The sequence below is a fragment of the Neoarius graeffei genome, chromosome 24 (assembly GCF_027579695.1).
Source record: "Neoarius graeffei isolate fNeoGra1 chromosome 24, fNeoGra1.pri, whole genome shotgun sequence".
NCBI lineage: Eukaryota > Metazoa > Chordata > Actinopteri > Siluriformes > Ariidae > Neoarius > Neoarius graeffei.
Window position 1 is genome coordinate 28,292,961 of NC_083592.1, and position 25,000 is coordinate 28,317,960.

At 42.9% G+C, this 25,000-nt stretch overlaps 1 protein-coding gene across 3 annotated transcripts in view; it reads left to right on the plus strand.

Annotated features, from left to right (window-relative positions):
• Positions 1–25,000, plus strand: part of msh3 (mutS homolog 3 (E. coli)) — a 208,319-nt gene that overhangs the window by 77,717 nt on the left and 105,602 nt on the right. For all 3 annotated transcript variants that reach the window (XM_060906976.1, XM_060906978.1, XM_060906977.1), the window contains exons 13-15: positions 330–462; positions 12,488–12,675; positions 13,016–13,184. In XM_060906976.1, the coding sequence (XP_060762959.1) occupies positions 330–462; positions 12,488–12,675; positions 13,016–13,184 (490 nt within the window). The remainder of the gene's footprint in view (positions 1–329; positions 463–12,487; positions 12,676–13,015; positions 13,185–25,000) is intronic.

A 25,000-nucleotide genomic window follows, 5' to 3' on the forward strand; every position in this document is an offset into this window, starting at 1 on the left:
GCTGTGTGTTATTGAATACAAACTAGATGGATCATTTGTAGGTCGAATTAGAATTATAAATAAATTCCCAGTGCATAATCTGATTCTAATCGACTACAATATTAACCATGTAACCAAAACGGCTGATAAAGGCACCATTTGTAAGTTTAGTAGCTGGTATTTGAGTAGATTGTATCCATTGCATAGGTGGCGTCATGTCCCTTATGTAAAAGGTAAATGTAGTTATTGAAAGCACTAGTCTGGCAAAATGTTGGTTTGTTTACATAATGTATCTTCATGTTTTAGCCTGTGTATTATGTCCAAACATGGCGCTGTCTCTCGTCTCTCAGTGAGATCCTGTTACGTCAGGAAGCCGTGGCAGAAATCCTGTCCTCTGAGTCTGTCGTGTTGCCCTCCATCCAGACCCTGCTCACTCGACTGCCAGATCTGGAGAGAGGTCTCTGCAGCATTTATCATAAGAAGGTATGACTGGACGAATGGCCTCCTTATCAAAGCACAGTAGGTAAACCCTGTCCTCTAAACCAGCAATAAATCAAGACAGCTCTGTTTCTGCTGCGGAAAAGCTCTAACTCTTCAGAAGATGTCATCATTTTGCTCACACAGCAGGGCAAATCTAATTTCTTTCTTAAATCGTTCATAGATTTGTTTTTCAGACTGTTTCTGAGGATCTGTGTTGCAAATTACAGACAACCAAGCACTTAAATGTATTTGCTGCAGACATCAGCCATCAAAATAGGACTGTTTTTAACAAAGCAATCAGACAAACCTGCATTTCATTGCCCCAGGCTCAGGCTCTCTCCCTTCCTTTCTTCTGTGTTATGGTTTTATTTATTTATTTATTTTAATTATTATTATTGTGGGCAGCACGGTGGTGTAGTGGTTAGCACTGTCGCCTCACAGGTCCTGGCGAGCGGCCTTTCTGTGTGGAGTTTGCATGTTCTCCCCGTGTCCGCGTGGGTTTCCTCCGGGTGCTCCGGTTTCCCCCACAGTCCAAAGACATGCAGGTTAGGTTAAATCAGACCTGGGCATTTTACGGCCCGCGGGCTGCATCCGGCCCTTTGGTTCATTCTGACCGGCCCGCGTAAGGTTAATTAGAAATTACAAAATAAATGTATTTTCTAATTTTACCTCATGCATGGACTGAATGTGCATTGCTTTTATTCTGAAGTTGTGTTCAACAAAAACGCAATGCGTGCGACATGAACATGACATGAAATCCCACGAAACCTAATCCCGCGATAACTACTTCCGTAATTTGTCCAGACCAACCACAAACTTGTACGTCATCCTTCAAACGGTCCAGCCAATCACATAGTGTGACGTCACCAGCAGGCGCCGGAGCCCGAGCCGATCTGTAGATCTGATACCTACACCGAATCGACTGATGATCATCTGTCAGCTGCGCTTCGCATCTCCGCCTCAGACATTCAACCTGACTCTGATGCACTCGTTAAAGACCAACAGAGACTAGATTTCTCTCACTGAACAAATAAAAAACTGAAAAACACCAAATGAGGTGATTAGACTACAAATGTGGACATCATTATTATAATATGATGTATTTTGCTTAATATTTGGAGTAGAAAGACAATATTGTGATGTCTTTATTGTGTTTTGGGGTGAATGTGACTGAAAAAAAATGGTACAAACGTTCACACTTTTGTTAACCATTGTTTTGGGAAATTTGATTGAATAAATGACATTTTTTGAAAGGCAATCTCGTTTTTTCCATACTCTTACCAGTCTTAGCAGCTTGTAAAAATAATGTTATTTACTGCTTTATATAAAGAAATACAATTAACATTATGCAGAATTTAGTTCAGCCTTTTGGTCCGGCCCTCCACAAAATTTTCTGTTTCTCATGTGGCCACATGGAAAAAATAATTGCCCACCCCTGGGTTAACTGGTGACTCTAAATTGAGCGTAGGTGTGAATGTGAGTGTGAATGGTTGTCTGTGTCTATGTGTCAGCCCTGTGATGACCTGGCGACTTGTCCAGGGTGTACCCCACCTCTCACCCATAGTCAGCTGAGATAGGCTCCAGCTTGCCTGCGACCCTATACAGGATAATGGATGGATGGATTATTATTATTGCTCTAAATGAATCAAATTCGATTTTACCAGTCCAGAATCTCCAATTTACAATTGAAACCAGTCTTTTTTTTGTTCAGACTTCTGTTCAAATCAGATAAGACAAAAACAAATTTGGGTTACCTGCCTGAACAAAGCCACAAAAACAGCCTTAAGGGTTCTTCAGGTTTCCCCTCTAATGCCCCTTTTTCACCAAAGCAGTTCCAGGGCTGGTTCAGGGCCAGTGCTTAGTTTGGAACCGGGTTTTCTGTTTCCACTGACAACGAACTGGCTCTGGGGCCAGAAAAACCGGTTCCAGGCTAGCACCAACTCTCTGCTGGGCCAGAGGAAAGAACCGCTTATGTCAGCAGGGGGGGCGGAGTTGTTAAGACCAACAACAATAACAAGACCACGAAAGATCGCCATTTTTAAGCGACGAAAAGCAGCAGCTGTACAAACGTGAAGTCATCCATTATTATTATTATTGTTGTTGTTGCTGCTGCTGCTTCTTCCGTGTTGTTTTTGCTTCGATATTCGCGCCAAGGTTTATGCAAACGTAGTGACGTAATTGACGTATACAGCGACGTAATGACATATACAGCGACGTAATGACGTGGCTTCCCTTAGCACCGCGAGCTATGGAAAAGCAAACTGGTTCTCAGCTGGCTCGCAAGTTGAACGAGTTGTGAACCAGCACCAGCACTGGCCCCGAACCAGCCCTGGAACTGATTTGGTGGAAAAGGGGTATAAGGAAACCCGTAGAGGTTCTGTGTAGCCACACAACAGTATGTCACTATCAGAAAGGGTTCCAAGTATAGTATATCCTCTTTAGGAACTGATGAGGAATCCTTTTTCATATTCACTCTAAACTGATTACCGTACATTAGACACACACTTTGGATCGTTCCTGTTAAAGGTAGACTGCCTTTCAGATTTTTCAAGTGTAGGTCATAAAAAGAATTTTCCCCGACACCCAATTATTTTTGTTTAGTGGACTGAAAGCTACTGAATTCGAACTGCAGACTTCCAATTTTATTAGGTTTTTTTTTTATACATGGAACAATTAATTAATTTAAATTCTCCGCTATTTTTTCCTGCTTCACCATGACCCAATTCAGGATACTACGTCATGCATCACGTGGTGGGCTTTCCCCGTTCGCACAAGGCATTGTGGGATACAAATTTGAAACAGGAGAGAAAAATGGAGCACGTGAGTGTGCGAATGAAATGTGAACGACTGGCTACAATAACAAAAAGCGAGAAGAAAAGATGTGTTGTGAAGGAAAGGAAACACAGGACCAAACTAATAAATATCGGCACTCACCGAGCACCTCAATGTGATCAGCTGTTTGTTTAGCGACAGAATGATGGAACGGTCAGTGCACGGTCCAAGTAAACCTGTAGATGCCAGCTGCTGTAAAACCCAAAAGAAGAAGGTAAACTTGCGCATGTGCACACGGACTTCCTCTGTTTGCTTGACTGCACGAAGTGAGTGATTACATGCACATTATTTGCTCGGAAATCTCCTCAAATTAAATAACTTCCTAGCCATGGAATGGCCTGGGTTTTTTTTATGCCTCCGCCACCGTAAGGTGCAGGAGGCATTATGTTTTCGGGTTGTCCATCTGTCCGTGCGTCCGTCCATGCGTGCGTGCGTCCCGAAACCTTGTGAACGCGATATCTCAAAGGCTAATGAAAGGAATTTCACCAAACTTTCACCATTTGTGCAAGGTGCAGGAGGCATTGTTTTCCGGTTTTCCGGTTGTTTTCCGGTTGTTTTTAAATTTGCCCAGTTTAGTGACCTGACTGTCAAAGCCTAAAATAGGTGTATTGACCACAGTAGGTTATTGTTTTCACCTTATTCTCTAATGGTCTTCATTCAGCTGCACAGGATAAATTGGTTTGAACTCGTACAGCACTGAGGGGTGGGAATTTACCCAATAATTTCTACTCTAAACAACGCATATGACTCATAATTTGCTTTAGCGATATGTAAAGAGGACAAAGGGGTCAACATTTGGAAATCAAAGTTGACAGACTTTGTTGTCTGTATGTTAATGTTGCACACATTTAGTGTCAGTAAAACGTATATTGAAGACCTTGTAGTTTTTATTTATTTCATGAGCTAAAATACACCTATCATAACTAACGTAACAGGACAGGTGTACATCTTTTGTCTGAAATCATTTAACAATACTCCTTACGCTTGCCCATTTTTCCTGCTTCCAACACATCAACTTCGAGAACTGACTGTTCTCTTGCTGCCTAATATATCCCACCCCTTGACAGAAAATCGATGTTATTCACCTTCACCTCTCCGTGGTCATAATGTTAAGGCTGATCGGTGTATGTTACAGAGACTAAAACTGATTTGTGGCAGATTCAATAACTATGTTTACAAAAGTAAGAAGAATGCCAGTCGGGATCACTGACATGAGACATTTTTAAAGCTGGATATACAGCAGTGGCGGCTGCTGGTTTTTAAAACAGGGGAAGCCCATTTTACGCATTCATCGTAAAACCTGTAGGCCGGATATCAAAGCATAGAAAGGTGTGCCCCATTAGCATAGTGAACTAGACAACCCTACCTAGTGGCAGAAAGTATTTTTGCTTGTACATTTCATGTTATAGTCTGGCTTGCCAGGCTAGTGCCTCATATCCTTAATCAAAAATATCAAACATCCAAAAATCACTGGCTATTCAACGAAGAGCCTTGAACATCATACCCTGATATGCAACACAGAGTCTTTAACACAACACCCAGCTGTGCAACACATCCTTGAACATCTTCTGCAACACAGTCTGGAAATTCATAACCAGGTAGGCTATGCAACACACAGAACCTTGAATATTATACCCAGGTATAACCTATAACACAGAGCCCACCATTCTCTTAACATTACTGAACAATATACACACTTCAGATTCATGAACATGAACACTATTTATACACAAATTCTGCCCTCCGCTCCTTTTCCAGAAAATGGTCTGTGACCCTGTCATACTAGCTGGTTGTGCTTTCCAGAGACTTCACCAATTTCTGTTAGCAGCTAGCACTGCAGATCCCAATAAGGCTCAAGCTAGCCTACACCCAGATTGAACTACAAATGAAATAAACGAGTGAATTCACAAATGATCAAACTGATAGAACGGATGAAAGTTAACGGAGCACAACGAGTAATATTTACATTTATTTACAGAGTAATGTACAGAGACATCAATGAGAAGAAACGTTTATATGAAAAGAAATTCGGACAGCACTTTGGCACACGACTACACTTTCTCGACATCCGCTGGGGACTGACTGATCATACTTCCGTGTTCCTCGCCGAAGTACCGCCCTCCTCATGTCTTTCAAACACTACCTCCAATAATCCTTTATCAGCCCAGCTTCTTGTCCCTCCCACTGTCTCGTTTAGTCCCAGAGAAGCCCGGCTTCCCTGGAAGTGACGATTTTGTTGATTTTAACCAATAACAACTAGCCGAAATTGGCTGTTCAGAGCCGTCTCATAGACTGCAACGGATACCTGGCTGCCGATCAGTGTTGCCAGATACTGCTGACGTTTTCCACCCCAAAATATGTTCAAAACCCGCCAAAATGCACTTAAAACCGCCCAATCTGGCAACACTGCTGCCTGTCCATAGAGCCCATTGAAATAAGAAAGGTTACAGCCTGGCAGTAAAGGTGATTCTCGTAGCGAACTGCAAGTTCGTCAGACATCACTCAAATAAGTTACAGGATAGTTATGAACATAAATACAATCTTGGGCATATATTATGTTACGCAAGTTATTGTTTTAATGAGAATTCAACGTCGTAGATGCCGCAGTTTGGGGAGAGAATTTTAGGGGAAGCTCTGCTTCCCTTGTTGTCTCTGAGAAATCGCCCCGATATACAGTATAGAGATTAAAACCAGTTTTGTACATTTGACCATTTAAATTTCTTTTGCACAGCCAAACAGTATTATATGAGTCATTTTAACACACAGAGTAGTCCATTAACTTCACTTGCTCAACCAATCTAACATAACCGACATTTAGTGTAAAATAACAAGAACATTCTGACTCTTCAAATGTAACAATTATGATGTATTTATGTTGTAGATTTGCGTCATAGAATATTAGTATAAATACGGAGGTGATCATAGGAAATCATTTACTGATTGGTCGAGAAATTCAGACTCTTTCTCAAAAATCACCTCGAGTGACTCAGCAAAATGGCGGCCAATGGCTTCGTCACTGTAAGTGAGGAAGAATTCCAGATTATGAAAGAAAATGCTGTTCCTAAAAGCACTAAAGATCCTACAAAGATTGGTCTAAAACTATTCAAAGGGAAGGTGGAGTTGTGATTTTATTTTATTGATTTCAAAACAAAGTATTTTATGTGAGTCGGCATTGATAAGTGACAAGTCTGCGTGCATTACGTTTGCATGCCACTTTTGAAGATTGAAATACGTGATATAAAAAAATATATGATTTTTAAAAAATTTATACTAAAAACAATTATCAGCTTCAGGCTCAGTGAATATCAGTGAATCATAACCTTGATTTTGTCTCTGTCATTATTCACCGATATTCACTTTGTCTTCTTTGAATAATTGTTAAATAATAATAATAACAATAAAGTAGTATTATATTTTAATATAAATTCAATGGTAGAATTTTTATTCTAGATTGTTATATTTATCAATGAATGGTGAAAATGACTAGAGAATAACTAAATCGGGTAACATGGACTGGCTATATTGCTCAACACAGAGGACCGACTCTTACATGAATACTAATGATCAATTCATCAATCGATTACAGACAAAAGGAGACGTTTTAGAAACTTATTATTGCACAAAGTAAAAATTTGAAACGTATTTGTAATCCAAAAATATTTCATTTCAGCAGACATTTTCACACTGATGATTTGAAAATTTGTTTGTTTTTTGTATTTCAATTTGGCCCTTTTTTTTCTGACTAAAAATACCATTTTCTGACCTTTTAAAGGAACGGGCAAGGAAACCAGTAACAATTTTGGATGAAATTGTTTATCATTTCTATATGTATCAACAATTGGTAAAATCAATCATGTTATGACAGCAGATACTGATAAGAAAATCCAAGCTTTTCAAAAATCACAATACTGAAAAGCAAATTGTGAGTCGTATACGTAATGCATTTAATGACTAAAATGTAATATTTTAGCCCGTACAAGAAAAGTATAATTACTGAACATAATTGTTGAATTTTGCCTTTCTTTAATTTCCTTTAGAGGTTCAAGAAATTGAAAACGTGTCAAATGCTTTTTCTTCTTCTACTTCGTAGCCTTCCACTGTGTGTGAAAGTCTCCGTGCCTGTAATTAGAACGCTGTAATTTCCTTCTCTCTGAAATTCTCCTCTGATTCATTCATTTCCAAAATGAGGCAGGTGGGCTAATGGGAAAGTGCTCAATGATGTGTTTCTTTCACATGGCCCTATTTGCATAATGACAAAGCTGTAATAGATGGTGTACAGAGACACATTGTTTGGAGCTGTGTGAATGCTGGGAGGCAGTTATGGTGAAAGTTTGCCCTCATTAACCTGCCTTCACCTGCCCATTTCCACTGTGTCATTCAGCGTTGCACAGCTATGATCTCCTCTGTTAAATTTGACAGAAAATGAAATGAAGAGTGAGAAGAGAAGAATGGTAACAATTCACCCTTGTCTTAAGATATAATAAAACGACATTTCAAAGGCTAAATTCCTTCCGGTATCTTTGAATATCTTTTTAAATGCTGTATCAGGAACTTTGTTTAAAGTGAATGTAATGCTTTAAAATGAATATATATCATTAGTAAAGCTGGGGGAGAAATAATATTAATCTCATCTCATTATCTCTAGCCACTTTATCCTGTTCTACAGGGTCGCAGGCAAGCTGGAGCCTATCCCAGCTGACTACGGGTGAAAGGCGGGGTACACCCTGGACAAGTCGCCAGGTCATCACAGGGCTGACACATAGACACAGACAACCATTCACACTCACATTCACACCTACGCTCAATTTAGAGTCACCAGTTAACCTAACCTGCATGTCTTTGGACTGTGGAGGAAACCGGAGCACCCGGAGGAAACCCACGCGGCCACGGGGAGAACACGCAAACTCTACACAGAAAGGCCCTCGCCGGCCACGGGGCTCGAACCTGGACCTTCTTGCTGTGAGGCGACAGCGCTAACCACTACACCACCGTGCCGCCCATAATATTAATTATTTATTTTATTATCAAGCACAAAACTATCAATTAAATCGCGGCATCCGGATCCCAGAAGAAGTCAGCCTTGCCTCAGGGCTAATTTCGCATGATGTCACGCATGGAATCCCGGTTATCTGGGTCATTTTGGTTCATCTGACTCTGTGCTTGTTTACTTGCTGAAATTGGATATTGTTGTTGGAATCTTATAAAAATAACGATGTGAAAGTGCTGCGTTGTGTTTGGATGTTCAAATCCATATACAACAGGACATTCGGCTCATGAATTTCTGAGAAATGACACTAATCTGCAGCGACAGTGGGTGAGGTTTGTGCAAATGAAGCGGGCAGATTTCGTGTTGCCTACCAATAATAAATCTGATTCATCAAGTGTTCATCACCACCAGAACGACCACATGGGAATTACTGGAGCAAAAAAGAAACCCATTTATTTAATAAATGACATTTGATCTGACATTCGTTGACTCCCCCCCCCCCCCCCCAATTATCTCTCGTGCGCGTGCACACACACACACACACACACACAGAGAGTGCACCAGACGCAGCATTATGAGCAACACTTACACGCTCGCAACAAGAAAAATGCATGCGCACAATCATCATTAATTAATTATTAACTGAAACGTGTTAAATGCTCTCAGATTGTAATATTGCAAGACTTGTTTTTAGTTTTGTTCAGGAAAGCATGATGAAAGGTAACCACTGCGTTCTGTACATCTCTCTATCTATCTGTCCATCTCGCGCACTACAGAGGAAAACTGTCATGAACGGAGTGAACTGGCAGTTTCTGGTCTTGGGGGCTTGACAAGATAACATTTACTCCAGAATATCCTTGATAATCATTTGTCCCTTCATCTGACATAGAAGAATCCCAATCGCTATCAGAATTCTCTCCAGAATGTGATTCTGTATCGTGACCGGTCTAACCACTGCTGCGCACATGAATGAAATTGATACCTGGATTGTTACACGCGTGACATCACGCACCCTTTAGGGATCTTCCGGTTCAGTCTCGACAGATTCCGTGAAAATTGCCTGATCTTGTTGATTTTTTTCCATTAATTTATGGCCTTTTGGATCAGCTATGGTTCGAAAACACATGATCAATCAACATAATGATTGTTGCTTTGTACAAGGAAAAACAGTGTGGTTTAGGGGCATTACATTCACTTTAAAAAAAGAGTAAGCCTAGTCCTATAAAACCCCCCAAAACCTAATTCTATGTCTAATTGTGCTTTGTGGTGTTTTTATTGTTACTCTTGGTCACAATTTGCTCTTAATCACCTAACGTTAGCATTACTCTCAATGTCTCTAGTAGAAACACTGGACTAAAGTGGCCATGAAGCCATGCTTGTTTTCCAGCTCTCACACTCTTGTATTTTGATAAGGACAGGATCTCTGTCATCATTTTTATTTTATTTATTTAACTTTGCCTTAGGGTAAACGAATTTTAAATAATTTTACCATAATAATAAAACTAAGCCAGGGAAACCGCAACAGCTAAAGCCAATTGCTGTGGACCCGTATATAAAACGAAGATTACATGACTATGACAAATAGCTTAGTAACAAAATATAAATCTTTAAAAATATTTAAAAACAACAAGTTAAAAGCCTGAGAAAGCTGCATGTAGAATTGCACTTAACACATATTGTTCTCCATTTTCATGGCTCGTCAGGGTTGTAAGTAGACTGCAAGGATGAGGTGTAATACTGTAGGAGGGACTTGTAGGAGGACGGTGTTTGTTCGAGTTGGCGAGTGTGCTCCAAATTCTCATTGTACTTATCAGGAATGACTTTTGATATGTGGAGGTCCTGGGGAATGGTTTGGTTGTACATGACTCCAGCTGTATTGTTGTTGCGATTTCTTGTCGCTTTAGTGGGACTAACAGCAGATAGAGGATGTGCAGTCACGTGACCCGTCCGTGTTTACTCCGCCATATTGGACAGCTTCAGGATTGTTTACCTTGCGCGAGCGTAATGGATCCAGGGAGTAATCCCCAAGAAAATTCAGAAAATACCCCATCTACATCGTGCGATAACTTGTCTAAGTTTGTTCAGCATCTTGAAGGTGACGTGAGGCAGCGTTACGTGGAAAAGTGTTCCAGGTTGGGGATTGCAGATCCGTACAACTTGCCGCAATCCTTGTTCAGGGAAATTTGGAGCTGCGGTGCCGGCGATTTGCCCGATCTGGCCTACCACGACATTTACAATTTTCTTGTTAATCGTGTTACACTGGCAAAGCCCTCAAAGCTTACAAGAGCCTGGAAGCTTATAAATATTTTGTTGCGGGATGGGTATCCCAACTATACCTCCGGAAGGTTCCGAAGAAGAATGTCTACTTGATAACCTCACGGGTAAGTGGCATTAAGACGTTTATCATAAAGAGACTATGCAGGACGTTTTATCGTAAGAATGTTCGAAATCTAAACTCAGTTCCAGATAATGACAGGGTTGTAAATATGTATGTTTTTGTCTGAAAAAAAAAATCACAAATCACCGCTATCTTTATCTGTGCAGAATTATTATTCAATATCAGATATAAATGTATTAGAAGATTACACCTACCTGATATGAAGTGTTCACTACAAATTCGGCTGGTAGAGCTGGGGTACCAGTTTTCTCTTCGCATAGCGGACACCCATTTTGCGCGTCTCTCCTCGTCTGCGGGGAATCTATAAAATGACAGGCCCTCCTTTTGGCCCTGTCTATTGGTACAACCAAATGCTGAACAAGATATAACCATTCTCGAAAGATCTACTCCCACACACTTGATAATTAGAACGGGTTTGTCTAAGTTCTACGCGCGGCTATGCCGTCCAAGATGGCAGATAAACAAATATCACGTGACCTTGTGACGTCACGTGCACGCTCTCTATAGGAGGACTTGGGGATCAATTTTGGCCAACCCAGTGATGAGCTTAAAGAATAGCACCACATCGAGATACTCGTGCCAGTAACAGAGGGGACGTAGATTTGTTCTTATTAATCTTTCCTGGTAACTAGCATTACAGATGTATGGCAGACCAAGAATATATTTTGTAGCCCATGTTTGTACTAGTTTAGTCTGTCTAATGCATTCTACACGTTGAGGAGCCCATACCTGTGTTGCATACCCTAAGGTGCAGGTGTCAGATGGCAAGGTAAATGGTAGCAATTGTAGCAATCCAAACTCCCAGGTCACATTCTTTTGTTAGTTTGCTCAAGATAGATCTTGTTCATTGAGTGTGGGTGGAAGATCTTATTCTTTTACCTTGCATTTCTTTTTGTTGAATGATTAGTGGGAATGGCTAGTCAAGTCAAAGTCACTCCTGCTCCAGGACCTGGTCTTCCCTGGCTTTCCCAGGACCTCCTGTCCCAGTACAAACCAGTCTTTTGAGGCACACTGGGCAGCACTGATCTCCATTTCTATAGCCCTCGACCTCTCGCCTATTATATAACCTTATATAGTTTTTTTTGGGGGGAGGCTGGTCCTTTGGTAACCGTGAGCGTTTGACTCCCTGCAAAGCAAAGGGGAGTCCCATATACGATTCGTACATTGGGGGAGTGCCTGTTAGAGAGCGCACTTGTCCTGGGCCATCGGCATAGTGAGGTAGGGTGGCCAGTTCCTTTCCTCGCCGCCTTTAACTTCCCCAATGTTTCCACCAGGTCCCCATTCACTGCTGGGTGGACAGGGAGCGAGCCCCAGATCCCCGTCGAGCTGAGGCTCGAACCAGGGACCGTTCGCTTAGCGGTCAAGCGCTCTAACCACTTGGCCACCTGCGCTCCGTTTGACTCCCTACTCACACATGTATTGCACCATGCTTTGCCAGATGGCAGTAGGTACCATTTTTATGATGGTCTTTGGTAGGACCCGACCGTGAGTAGAACTTGCGATCTCCCGGTCGAAAGGTGGACATGTTATCCAATAGGCCAGCTTGCGGTGGAGATGGCCAGTACTAAACTAAAATTCCTTTGGGAAAATATGCTACATGTTTATAAAAATCAGCAGAATTCAAGCTTTAACTTGGCTCCTGACATGGAAAAAAAAAAGAAAGAAAAACTGGTTACCTTCCATATTAAATATAGTTGGGGTTTGTGCTTGATTCATATATGTAAATACCTTGTGTACGGGAATGCAAATTTAAAAATGTATCCCATGTCTTCAGTTTTCTTTTTTACGTTTGTGTTTTGTGTATGTCGTAGTGTTCCACTCAGGAGTTTTACCTCATCAGCAGCACGATGTCCCGCCTGAGTGCAGAACTTCAAGCTCTCGTACCTGCCATCCAATCACAGCTCAGCTCCGCCCTCTTAAAGAGCCTGCTCCTAGACACACCCCAGCTCCTCAACCCTGCCCACAATTTCCTCAAAGTGCTCAATGAAAAGGCTGCCAAGTGTGTGAAAGCTAGGAGTAAAAGACACTGACAAAATTAACCCTCGGAATTATATTCCTATTGATAGTGATTTTAATAATAATAGTAATTATGATGAATAAGCTTCAGGTGTATTAAGAATAAATCTGTGTTAATTGTTGAAAAAGGGCAAGATATATTTAAAGCTGAGTTGAAAGCATTTGATTAGATTTTATATAATGCAATTACCATTCAAAAATCAATTATAGACATTTGTGATTACAAATCAGTGACTTAACTGTTCATACTAGATAGTTAGGTTTCTTGGAATTTTTATTTTAAATTTCATTATTTATTTACTTCTCTTCCCCCCCACCCCCAGGACTGGGAATAAAACTGACCTGTTTGAGGACCTGACTGATTTTCCTGTAATTAAGGAAAGAAAAGATGAGATTCAGGCTGTTCTCTCAGAAATTATGGAACATCGGCGAGAATTACGCATCGTCCTTCGAAACCCGTCACTGGATTACACCACCATGTCTGGACAAGAGGTACAAAAAGAGGCTCGTTAGTGGTATTTTTTTGCGTCTTTTTCCTTTTTTCTAGAAAATAAGCACCTTACATTGGTGTATGAATGTACTGATAATGAATGTATCTCAGAATAGTGTGCGTAAATTTACAGTGGTCAACTCCAAAATTATTGGTACTCTTCATTAAAATGAACGTATAGAATGAATGTGCAATAAGTGACATATTGAGCTGAAACACATGGGGCTGCTGTTCTGTTTTATTCCAACACCACCTTTTCAAGCTGAGTTGGTTATTTATTTATTTATTTATGTATGTGGAAAATACTGGTTTCAAAAAGATCTGCACCTCCCACACTTAATGTTTGAAGCCTTCATAAGAGAGAATAACAGCATCAGCCTCTTCCTGGGATGTCTTACAAGGTTGAAAAACACTTCTAGACTGGCTACATCTTAATATCCTGGCAGAAGCAGCCAGGTTTTGGAGGAAAATGTACTGACAGTTGGTGAAATTTATCATGTCATCAATCTTCATGAGAGTTGGTCCACTAAACACAAAACAGCCCAAAAACATCAAACATCAGCGACAGACGCATCACAGCACATAAAAAAGCATAATAATAACTAGACTGCATTTCCACAGAGAAAATGCAAAGTGTGCTTGCTGAGCTGTAGCAGAACAGCTATCATGCTAGCATGCTAAAAGCTAGCATGCCAACATGCTAATGCCAACATGCTAACAACTAGCATGCTAACAGTTAGCATACTAACATGTTAAAAGCGAGCATGTTGGGGGCATCGTGGATAAGGCACCATACCATAAAATCCGGGGACCCGGGTTCGATTCCGGCCCGAGGTCATTTCCCGATCCCTCCCCGTCTCTCTCTCCTGCTCATTTCCTGTCTCTACACTGTCCTATCCAATAAAGGTGAAAAAAGCCCAAAAAATGTCTTTAAAAAAAAAAGCGAGCATGTTAACATCTCATCTCATTATCTCTAGCCGCTTTATCCTTCTGCAGGGTCGCAGGCAAGCTGGAGCCTATCCCAGCTGACTACGGGCGAAAGGCAGGGTACACCCTGGACAAGTCGCCAGGTCATCACAGGGCTGACACATAGACACAGACAACCATTCACACTCACATTCACACCTACGGTCAATTTAGAGTCACCAGTTAACCTAACCTGCATGTCTTTGGACTGTGGGGGAAACCGGAGCACCCGGAGGAAACCCACGCGGACACGGGGAGAACATGCAAACTCCACACAGAAAGGCCCTCGCCGGCCACGGGGCTCGAACCCAGGACCTTCTTGCTGTGAGGTGACAGCGCTAACCACTGCACCACCGTGCCGCCGCATGTTAACATGCTAATAGATAACATGCTAACAGCTAGCATTCTAACACGCTAATGATTAACATGCTATTTGTTAAAATTCTAACACTAATTCTAATCGTCCGAGTAGGACGATTCGATTCATGAGCCCTATTCATTCTCTATGGGAAAAAAACAAAAGAAAAATGACAAGAACAAGAGAACGGGCGCGTTGATCCAAAAGCTGTATACAAGCACACTACACCACTTCGGGCCAGACGTCTCAGAGTTGGAATGGTGTCTCTATCTCGAACGCCCTAGGAGGAGTAGTGGATCCAAAAAACGTGTCGGAATAAGGCAGAATCTCATCTCATCTCATTATCTGTAGCCGCTTTATCCTGTTCTACAGGGTCGCAGGCAAGCTGGAGCCTATCCCAGCTGACTACGGGCGAAAGGCGGGGTACACCCTGGACAAGTCGCCAGGTCATCACAGGGCTGATAAGGCAGAATAAGTAAACTTAAGAAGAACAATAGCGTGCTTGCCTTTGGCAAGCACACAGCAGCTGAAGCACACAAATTATAATAATGAGAGGAATCCCCCCCACACACAGACACACACAGACACATATTTAACAATTATTCCACGAAATTGAGTCGTACATGAGCTGATAGCCGACGAGACGCATAGCACGGAGTTGGCTATAAGCAGTATACAATGAGATTGTTGATGGAATAAAACCGTTATTCCACTCAGTCACTGGATTTTGAGAAACAGAACATTTTTATTTTTTGCAAATTCGATAAATAAAAACTTTTATGCAAAACATCTGACAATTTCTGCTTAGAATGTAAACAAACCAGCGAAATGACAGTAACAATTTATGAAAAATGCTATAATAATAATAATAATAATTATTATTATTATTATTGAACAAACGGTACATTACCATTAAATACTTTTAATCCCTATTTTGTTGCCTTTTTTTTTTGTATTTTTGGGAGTTTCTTCTTCTTCTTTAGGGTTTTTTTGGTGGTTGGTAAACCAACTTAAAAGTGCATTACCACCACTGACTGGGCTGGAATGTGGAACAGGAGTTATGGGGGGGGGGGACTGTATTGTTTTATCCATTTCTATTTCTTTTAAATACTTTAACAATGTCTGGGGTTTTGTTTTCGAGTAGTTTTTATTTCATCCTCAGTTGGTTCAGCAGCATGCTCCGCCATTTTGTTTTTCTCTACTCACGGTATATGAGCTGATAGCCTAGTAGTAGAGTAGCCAATCAGAGTGCGCGATTGCTCGTATCCAGTGAATATGGATGGAAAAGCGGGAATGAAATATATATTTATTTATTAAATTGTCACATGGAGATATGAAGTTTGTCTTTGAGTGGTCAACATATTTCACTTGTTCACTACACTCACTCGTGACATATTTTTCAACACTCAAAGATAAACTTCATGTCTTTGTGCCACCTTGTAATGTTGTTGTTGTTGTTTTTTTATTATATAGACACATTCGCAAACAAAAAGTACCCAAATTTATCCAAACAATTCATCAATATTCTCACTTGTGAGGATATTGGAAAATGTTACTCAATATCCCAGATGTAGTTTGTATGAAAAATACGAGTGGCATGTTTTCCAGTAAAACACTCGTATCTATATAATAAGTGTGTGTGTGTGTATGCACATACGCACGCACGCTAGTCAGCTGTAACATTAAAACCACTGACAGGTGAAGTGAATAACCTTGATTATCTCATTACAATGGCACCTGTCAAAAGGTGGGATAGATTAGACAGCAAATGAACAGTTAGTTCTCAAAGTTGATGTGTTAGAGGCAGGAAAAATGGACAAGTGTAAGGATCTGAATGACTTTGACAAGGGAAAGAGCATCTCCAAAATGGCAGGCAGGTCTTGTCGGGTGTTCCTGGTATGCAGGGTACTAACGTACCTACCAAAATGGTCCCAAGAAGGCTAATTAAAAAAAAAATGTTTATGAAAGTAATTACAGTGTATGTGCTATCTGTGTGGCAGTACAGTTTTATGATCGGTGATCGCAAGATCCATACCACAGAGGTTAAGAATAAGAAAATCGCATATACATTACAGTACAGTGAAATTCCTTTCTTTGCTTCTCCCAGTGTGGAAGTTGGCTTGGTTCAGAACAAATTGCATCGTATGTGCGATTCCATGTAGCCTTGTTTTTTCCACCAACCATGTTGATCGTCTTCATAATCAATGAATGCAGGTCTGTTCTGTTCTAACTGTAGTTCCAGTGATAGTTGGTGAAGTTTAGGAGCTACATTTTCTCTGGTACTTTTGAGTCAAATAAAGCGTGTCGTTCTGAAATTGTGATCTTTGGTTTTCTTCTTATAGTGATGAGGTGATTTTGCATAGGGGTAATTCCATATTTGGGACTTTTGCATTCAGTCTCACCTTGGAAATAGTAACACACACAAAACAGTTCTGTAAGGGTGCCAGTAACCTTTTTTTTTTTTTTCCCCTCAAAGGAACAGTCCACCATACTTCCATAATGAAATATGCTCTTATCTGAATTGAGACGAGCTGCTCCGTACCTCTCCGAGCTTTGCGCGACCTCCCAGTCAGTCAGACGCAGTCAGACGCGCTGTCACTCCTGTTAGCAATGTAGCTAGGCTCAGTATGGCCAATGGTATTTTTACGGAGCTCAGATATCAATGCGCTGCTGAAGCGCGCAGAAGGTGTTAGTACGCCTGTCATTATAGTGCGGACTTTCCATAGCATAGAAAATCGCTACGTTTAAATTTGCGTAACTGAACTTGTTTCATATCACTGGTCATATAAACCTATGTAAACAGGAAAAACGCGGAAGAGTTTGGTCGCATCTAACTACAGCCCCAAAAAATACCATTGGCCATACTGAGCCTAGCTACATTGCTAACAGGAGTGACAGCGCGTCTGACTGCATCTGACTGACTGGGAGGTCGCGCAAAGCTCGGAGAGGTACGGAGCAGCTCGTCTCAATTCAGATAAGAGCATATTTCATTATGGAAGTACGGTGGACTGTTCCTTTAAGTGATTTTTATTTGAGGGATGGTAAGTACTGTGTTTTAATTGCATGTCTAAATTTTAATAATGTGTAATATTTATTTTGTACAGCAATTTTTGCTCATTCTGTTGAAGGGTGCCAATATTTCTGTTAACTCCGTAAAACCTTTACATTGTTAAGCACAACAAATCTGATTGGCGACATGACAGTGTAATGCTATATTTCGTTTTCAACATCGGACAAGGAATGTGCACAGTGATGTCTGATTTGGTTCATGTTTTAAAGGTGGCTTAGAACAGACACTTTGTGGTTTTGCACTGGGATGCAAACAAAATGTCTTTTAAAATATGTCTATCATTTTATTTGTATTATTGTATTTTTACTTTAAAGCAGGGGATCCCAGCACTTATTTAAATGTGGTACAATGCAATAGCACTTTTTCAGCATGGTGCTCTGTCAGAGTGTGGAAGGCAAAAGGGCAGTCTCTGAAATGTCAGTTTGTGTGCAGTTCCAGGCCCTGCTTCTCCATCTGTTCATTCCACTCCAAACTCTTGCATAAGTGAAGAGTTTTTTTTTCCTTCTCCTGCAGTGTGCTGACACTGGCTGTTTCTCAAATCACACTAGTGTTCTGTGATTTTGTCTTTTTACCTGTTAGCACTTCAGCCTTATTTGGCGTCCACAGCTCTGAATCAGAGCTCTGCTCATCAAGCAGGAAGCAGTGCTTCAGTGAAAGTGCTTGTATTTTAATGTGGCAATCGGCCACCAGAGCTGGGAGGAAAGCTGCACTTATATGAATTATACCACTGTGTGCTGAAACACTGCATGATAATTTACAGTAAGAGCTGCCCTGTCTGGTACATGCATAACCACCTGCAGTGATGCTTTGTGTTTTTAAAATATTCAAGGGTCTATTTCTGGGCTGCTAGATAACTAAAGTTTTTTTTCAACATTTACATAGGCTAACATTTTTGTCACATAAATACAGAGCATTATTTGAAGGGTACCTGCATTGAGCCTTTATAACATTTTCATAACCGCTGCACAACCACCTTTCCAAAAAAAATTGGGGCGGTCTGTAAAATGGAAATAAAACTAAAATGTGGCGATTTGCAAATCATGGAAACCCTGTATTTCATTGAAAATAATACAAAGGCAGCATATCAAATGTTGAAACTGAGAAATTGTATTGTTTTTTTGAAAAGTATATGCTCATTTTGAATTTGATGCCAGCAACACGTTTCAAAAAAGTTTGGACAGGGGCATGTTTACCACTGTGTTGCATCACCTCTACTTTTAACAACACTGTAAATGTTTGGGAACTGAGGAGACCAATTGCTGTAGTTTTGAAGGTGAAACGTTGTTCCATTTTTGCCTGATACACAATTTCAGTTGCTCAGCAGTTCAGGGTTTCCTTTGTCATATTTTGTGCTTCATAATGCAGAAAACTTTTTAAATGGGAGACAGGTCTTGACTGCAGGCAGGCCAGTTTAGCACCCAGACTCTCTTATTACAGCTACATGGTTCTGTAGTATGTGCAGAATGTGGTTTGGCATTGTCTTGCTGAAATAAGCAAGGCCTTCCCTGAAAAAACTGTTGTCTGGAGCATTTTTGTTTGGAGCATTTTTGCTCCAAAACATTATATATAATTCTGCATTAATGGTGCCTTCCCAGATGTCCAAACTACCCATGTCATGTGCACTAATTCCCCCCCAAAATACCATTACAGATGCTGGCTTGTGAACTGTGTGCTGATGATAAGCCAGATGGTCCCTCTTCTTTTTAGCCTGGAGAACAGTGTGTACATGATTTGTCCAAATTTCCAGAATTTCAAATTCCGATTCATCAGACCACAGGACAGTTTTTCACGTCGCCTCAGTCCATGATAAATGAGCTCAGGCCCAGAGAAGGCAGCAGTGTTTCTGGATATATTATTTATATACAATTTTAATTTGCAATTGTGGATTCTGCTTTTAATGCAGTGTCGCCTGAGGGCCTGAAGCTCACAGGCATCCACTGTCAGTTTTCAGCCTTGTCTCTTGCATACAGAGATTTCTTTGTTCTTTGTTAATGTTGCCAATTAACATATACACACACACACACACACACACACACACACACACACACACACACACACACACAGAGTGGCATACAAAGGTTTGGGCACCCTTACTGAAAATGTCTGTTACTGTGAATAGTTAAGTGAGCAGAACATGAACTGATCACCAAACGGCAGAAAGGTAAAGATGAGACATTTCTTTTCAGCGTTTTCTGCAAGATTTGTGTATTATTTTTGTTTTGTACAATGGGAGAGTGAAAAAAGAAAAGGAACACCATGTGAAAGTTTGGGCACCCCAATATATTTGAGTTCTCAGGTAACTTTTACCAAGGTTCCAGACCTTAATTAGCTTATTGAGCTGTGGCTTGTTCAAATTCTTTGTTAGGAAAGGTCAGATGATGCAGATTTCAAAGCTGTATAAATTCTCTGACTCCTCAAACTTGTCCCTAAAATCAACAGCCATGGGCTCCTCTAAGCAACTCCCTCGAATTCTGAATAATAAAATAATTGATGCTCACAAAGCAGGAGAAGGCTACAAGAATGTAGCAAAGTGTTTTCAGGTAGCTGTTTCCTCAGACTGTAATGTTATTAAGAAATGGCAGTTAACAGAAACAGTGGAGATCAAGGTGAGGTCTGGAAGATGAAGAAAACTTTCTGAAAGAACTGCTCGTTGGATTGCTAGAAAGGCAAATAAAAACCCTGTTTGACTACAAGACTTCAGAAAGATTTAGCAGACCCTGGAGTGGTGGTGCACTGTTCTACTATGCAGCGACACCTGAACAATTATGACCTTCATGGGAGAGTCATCAGAAGAAAACCTTTCCTGCATCCTAGCCACAAAATTCAGTGTCTGAATTTTGCAAATGAACATCTAAATAAGCCTGATGCATTTTGGAAACAAGTCCTGTGGACTGATGAAATCAAAATAGAACTTTTTGGCCACAATGTGCAAAGGTATGTTTGGAGAAAAAAGGGTGCCAAATTCCAGGAAAAGAACACCTCTCCAACTCTGCAGCATGGGTGTGGATCGATCATGCTTTGGGGTTGTGTTGCAGCCAGTGGCACAGGGCACATTTCATTGGTTGAGGGAAGCATGGATTCGAATAAATACCAGCAAATTCTGGAAGCAAACATCACACCATCTGTAAAAAAGCTGAAGTTAAAAAGAGGATGGGTCCTACAATAAGACGATGATCCAAAACACACCTCAAAATCTACAATGAGGCACAAGCTGAAGGTTTTGCCCTGGCCCTCACAGTCCCCTGACCTAAACATCATTGAAAATCTGTGGATAGATCTCAAAAGAGCAGTGCATGCAAGACCGCCCAAGAAACTTGTAGAACTGGAAGCCTTTTGCAAGACAAATGTGTGAAAATCCCCCAGGTAAGAACTGAAAGATTATTAGCTGGCTACAAAAGTGTTTACAAGCTGTGATACTTGCCAAAGGGGGTGTTACTAGGTACTAACCATGCAGGGTGGCCAAACTTTTGCTTCGGGCCCTTTTCCTTTTTTGTCATGTTGAAAATGTAAAGCCTAGGTCACAACCGGCCGTACGTGCTCCTACGGCCTGTTAGGACTAGGACTGTTTTGGCCTCTAGAGGCCGCTGTTATTTCCTTTTCATGTCGTGTTTATTTTGGCCTCTAGAGGCCGCCACTGTTCCTGTGTCTTGTGTTTGTGTTAATTGCCTAATTATCTTCACCTGTGTCCTTAATTAGTTTGTCTATTTATACCCCTGAGTTCAGTCCTCTTGTCACGGAGTCTTTGTGCTGTTATGTTTATCTCCAGTTTCCTTTGTACTGTGTTTTTTTGATCTTCTTAGCTTTTGTATTTTTGCACTTTGCTTTTCTTTTGGATTACACTCTTTGGTTTTTTTTTGTCTTTTGTTTTGCCCTGTATATAGTGTATATAGTTTAAATAAACCTTTTTGATTCTTTTTCTACTTCTGCCTCACGCCTCTGCATTTGAGTCATCCCCCTGGTGGCCTAGTGGGGGTTTGCTGGATCATCACACCAACGAACCAGGTTCGAATCCCAGCAAAACCCTAACAGAAAGACTCCGTCATGACCGACTCAGCAGAGGCTGCTTCAACTGTCTACCCGGCCAACCTTCAGGGAATTATGGCAGCTTTGACACGCTTCGGAGCAACCATGGACGCTCATGGACGTACGCTCACCAGCCAACGTGAGGCCCTCGCTCGCCACGAGGAACTGCTTCAGCAAATTGGGAAAACCCTGGCACAGCTGACATCTCTGCCTGCATCTCCTGCTCCTGATCCAGTTCCTGCTCCTGATCCAGCTCCCACTCCTGCTCCAGTGCCTCCTGCAATGCTGCCTTCTTCACCTCGCGAACCCAGCCTTCCTGCACCACAGAGGTATGACGGCAAGCACAGTGAGTGCCGAGAGTTCCTTACCCAGTGTCAACTCACCTTTGAGCTTCAGCCTACCACCTACACTACGGATCGCCGCAAGATTGCCTTTGTGATCACCTTATTAGCTGGTAAGGCGCGAGCCTGGGCTACTGCTATCTGGCAAAGACAGGGACCTGAGTGCTTTGATTTCCAGCTGTTTTCTGAAGAGATGCTTCGGGTCTTCGATCAGGCAGACATCAGTACCGACGCAGCCCGAAAGCTCATGTCCATCCGGCAAGGAGGAAGCGTCGCAGATTACGCCATCTCGTTCCGAACACTCGCAGCAGTAAGTGGATGGAACGAGACTGCCCTGGTGTCAGCCTTCCACCATGGTCTGTCTGACCCCATCAAGGACGGTCTGGCCTCTATTGGATGCCCAAGTGACCTCGAAACCCTCATCTCACATGCTATTCGTCTGGACAACAGGATGAGAGAACGCCACCAAGCCTTGAGCCCCCCCAGCCTCCCTACCTCTACCTGGAGACCATCTACCTCCTTCAGTGACTGTCCAGAACCCATGCAAGTGGGTCGTACTCGCCTCTCCGCATCTGAGAGGGAGCGCAGAAGGAGGGACAAGTGCTGCATCTACTGTGGCAAACCTGGTCACTTCCGAGCATCATGTCCCGAACTCTTGGGAAAAGGACCGCCCCGTCCAGCCGAGGGAGGGTTGTGACGGGGCCTACCCTCTCTCCCGGACTCCCTGGCCAAGGAATCTACATCCCGGTCTCCATCTCCTGGGGTGAGTCTGTCCACTCTTGTCAAGCTTTGATAGACTCAGGGGCGGCTGGGAACTTTATGGATATTCACTTCGCCCAAAGCATCAATATTCCGACTGCACCTCTTGAAGTCCCACTGTCTGTGTCTGCCCTCGATGGCCAAGCGTTAGGTGATGGAAGAGTCACCCAAGTTACTTCTCCAGTTTTCCTCCAGTCTCAAGGTCACAAGGAAGAAATATCCCTGCACCTGATTCCTTCACCTGAGTTCCCAGTTATTCTAGGCCTTCCTTGGCTTACTCGCCACAACCCTCGCATAGACTGGGTAACAAGCCAGGTTGTGGAATGGGGCCCTGCATGCCATGCCTCTTGTCTGCTCTCTAGCTCTCCTGTGTCTCCTGCCGAGCCCCCTGATCTCACCGAGTTATCTCAAGTTCCCACAGAGTACTGGGATCTCAAGGAGGTATTCAGCAAGAGCAGGGCCGCCGTTCTTCCTCCGCACCGGGCCTACGACTGTGCCATCGACTTGCTCCCTGGGACTACCCCTCCTCGTGGCAGACTGTTTTCACTCTCTCAGCCAGAACGCAAGGCCATGGAGGAATACCTCAAAGATGCCCTGGTCTCTGGGTTTATTCGACCCTCCACTTCACCTGCTGGAGCCGGCTTCTTCTTTGTCGGCAAGAAGGATGGGGGGCTCCGACCATGTATTGATTACAGGGGCCTGAATAAGATCACTGTGCGCAACCGATATCCCCTTCCGCTGATGTCCACAGCTTTCGACCTGCTCCAAGGCGCCACCGTCTTCACCAAGTTGGACCTACGGAACGCATACCACCTCATCCGTATCCGACAGGGAGACGAGTGGAAGACTGCCTTTAACACCCCGTCTGGGCACTACGAATACCAGGTGATGCCCTTCGGACTCACCAACGCACCAGCTGTTTTTCAGGCCCTAATCAACGACGTCTTAAGGGACATGATTAACCTATACGTTTTTGTCTACCTCGATGACATCCTTATCTTTTCCAAGACCGTGCAGGAGCACCGCCACCATGTCCGCCAGGTTCTCCAGAGGCTGCTACAGAACAATCTGTTCGCCAAGGCCCAGAAATGCGAATTTCATGTTCCCGAGGTCTCCTTTCTGGGATTTATTGTACGGACAGGCCAACTCCAAATGGACCCTGCCAAGACCCTGGCCGTCCGGGATTGGCCTACTCCCAAGTCCGTTAAGGAGGTTCAGCGGTTCTTAGGATTCGCTAACTTCTACCGCAAGTTCATCAGGAACTTCAGTTCTGTGGCAGCACCCATGTCAGACCTCACCAAAGGGACAGGTGGATCTTATGGCTGGTCTCCTCAGGCAGAAAAGGCGTTCAAAGACCTCAAGGACCGCTTCTGCACGGCACCCATTCTGGTTCTCCCGGACACCTCCCAACCATTCATCGTGGAGGTGGACGCCTCGGACAGTGGTGTCGGCGCGGTGCTCTCTCAACGTTCGGAAGGAAAGCTGCACCCCTGCGCTTACTTCTCCCACCGCCTGAGTCCTGCTGAGTCCCGGTACGATGTGGGGGATCGAGAACTGCTAGCGGTCAAACTGGCCCTTGAGGAGTGGAGGCACTGGCTGGAGGGAGCACAACATCCATTCCTGGTTTGGACTGACCACAAGAACCTGGAGTACCTCCAGCAAGCCAAGAGACTGAACCCTCGACAGGCTAGGTGGGCCCTGTTTTTCAGTCGATTTGACTTCACCCTCTCATACCGCCCCGGCTCCAAGAACACCAAACCTGACGCACTGTCCAGACTGTTCTCTGCCACTAACAGGGAGAATGAAGTCGGGCCTATTATCCCTGTGTCCCGGATTGTGGCCCCTGTCCGCTGGGGTATTGAGGAGGCTGTCCGACGAGCCCAACGCCAGGACCCCGGTCCTGGGACGGGGCCACCAGGCCTCTTGTACGTCCCACATCAAGCCCGGGCCAAGGTTCTCCAGTGGGGTCACTCTTCCCCTCTCACCGCCCACCCGGGAGCTCGGAGGACCCTGGACTTCCTGAAAAGACGCTTCTGGTGGCCTAACATGGAGCAGGAAGTAAGGTCATTTGTCCTGTCCTGTGAGGTTTGCACCAGAACCAAGAACCCACGACAGCGTCCCCAGGGTCTCCTGCATCCTCTGACCATTCCCCGGCGTCCCTGGTCCCACGTGGCAGTCGACTTTATCACGGGTCTCCCTGAGTCACAAGGTAACACGGTCATTTTGGTCTTAGTTGACAGATTCTCCAAGGCCTGCCGCTTCATACCACTGTGCAAACTCCCCTCTGCTCTTGAAACTGCG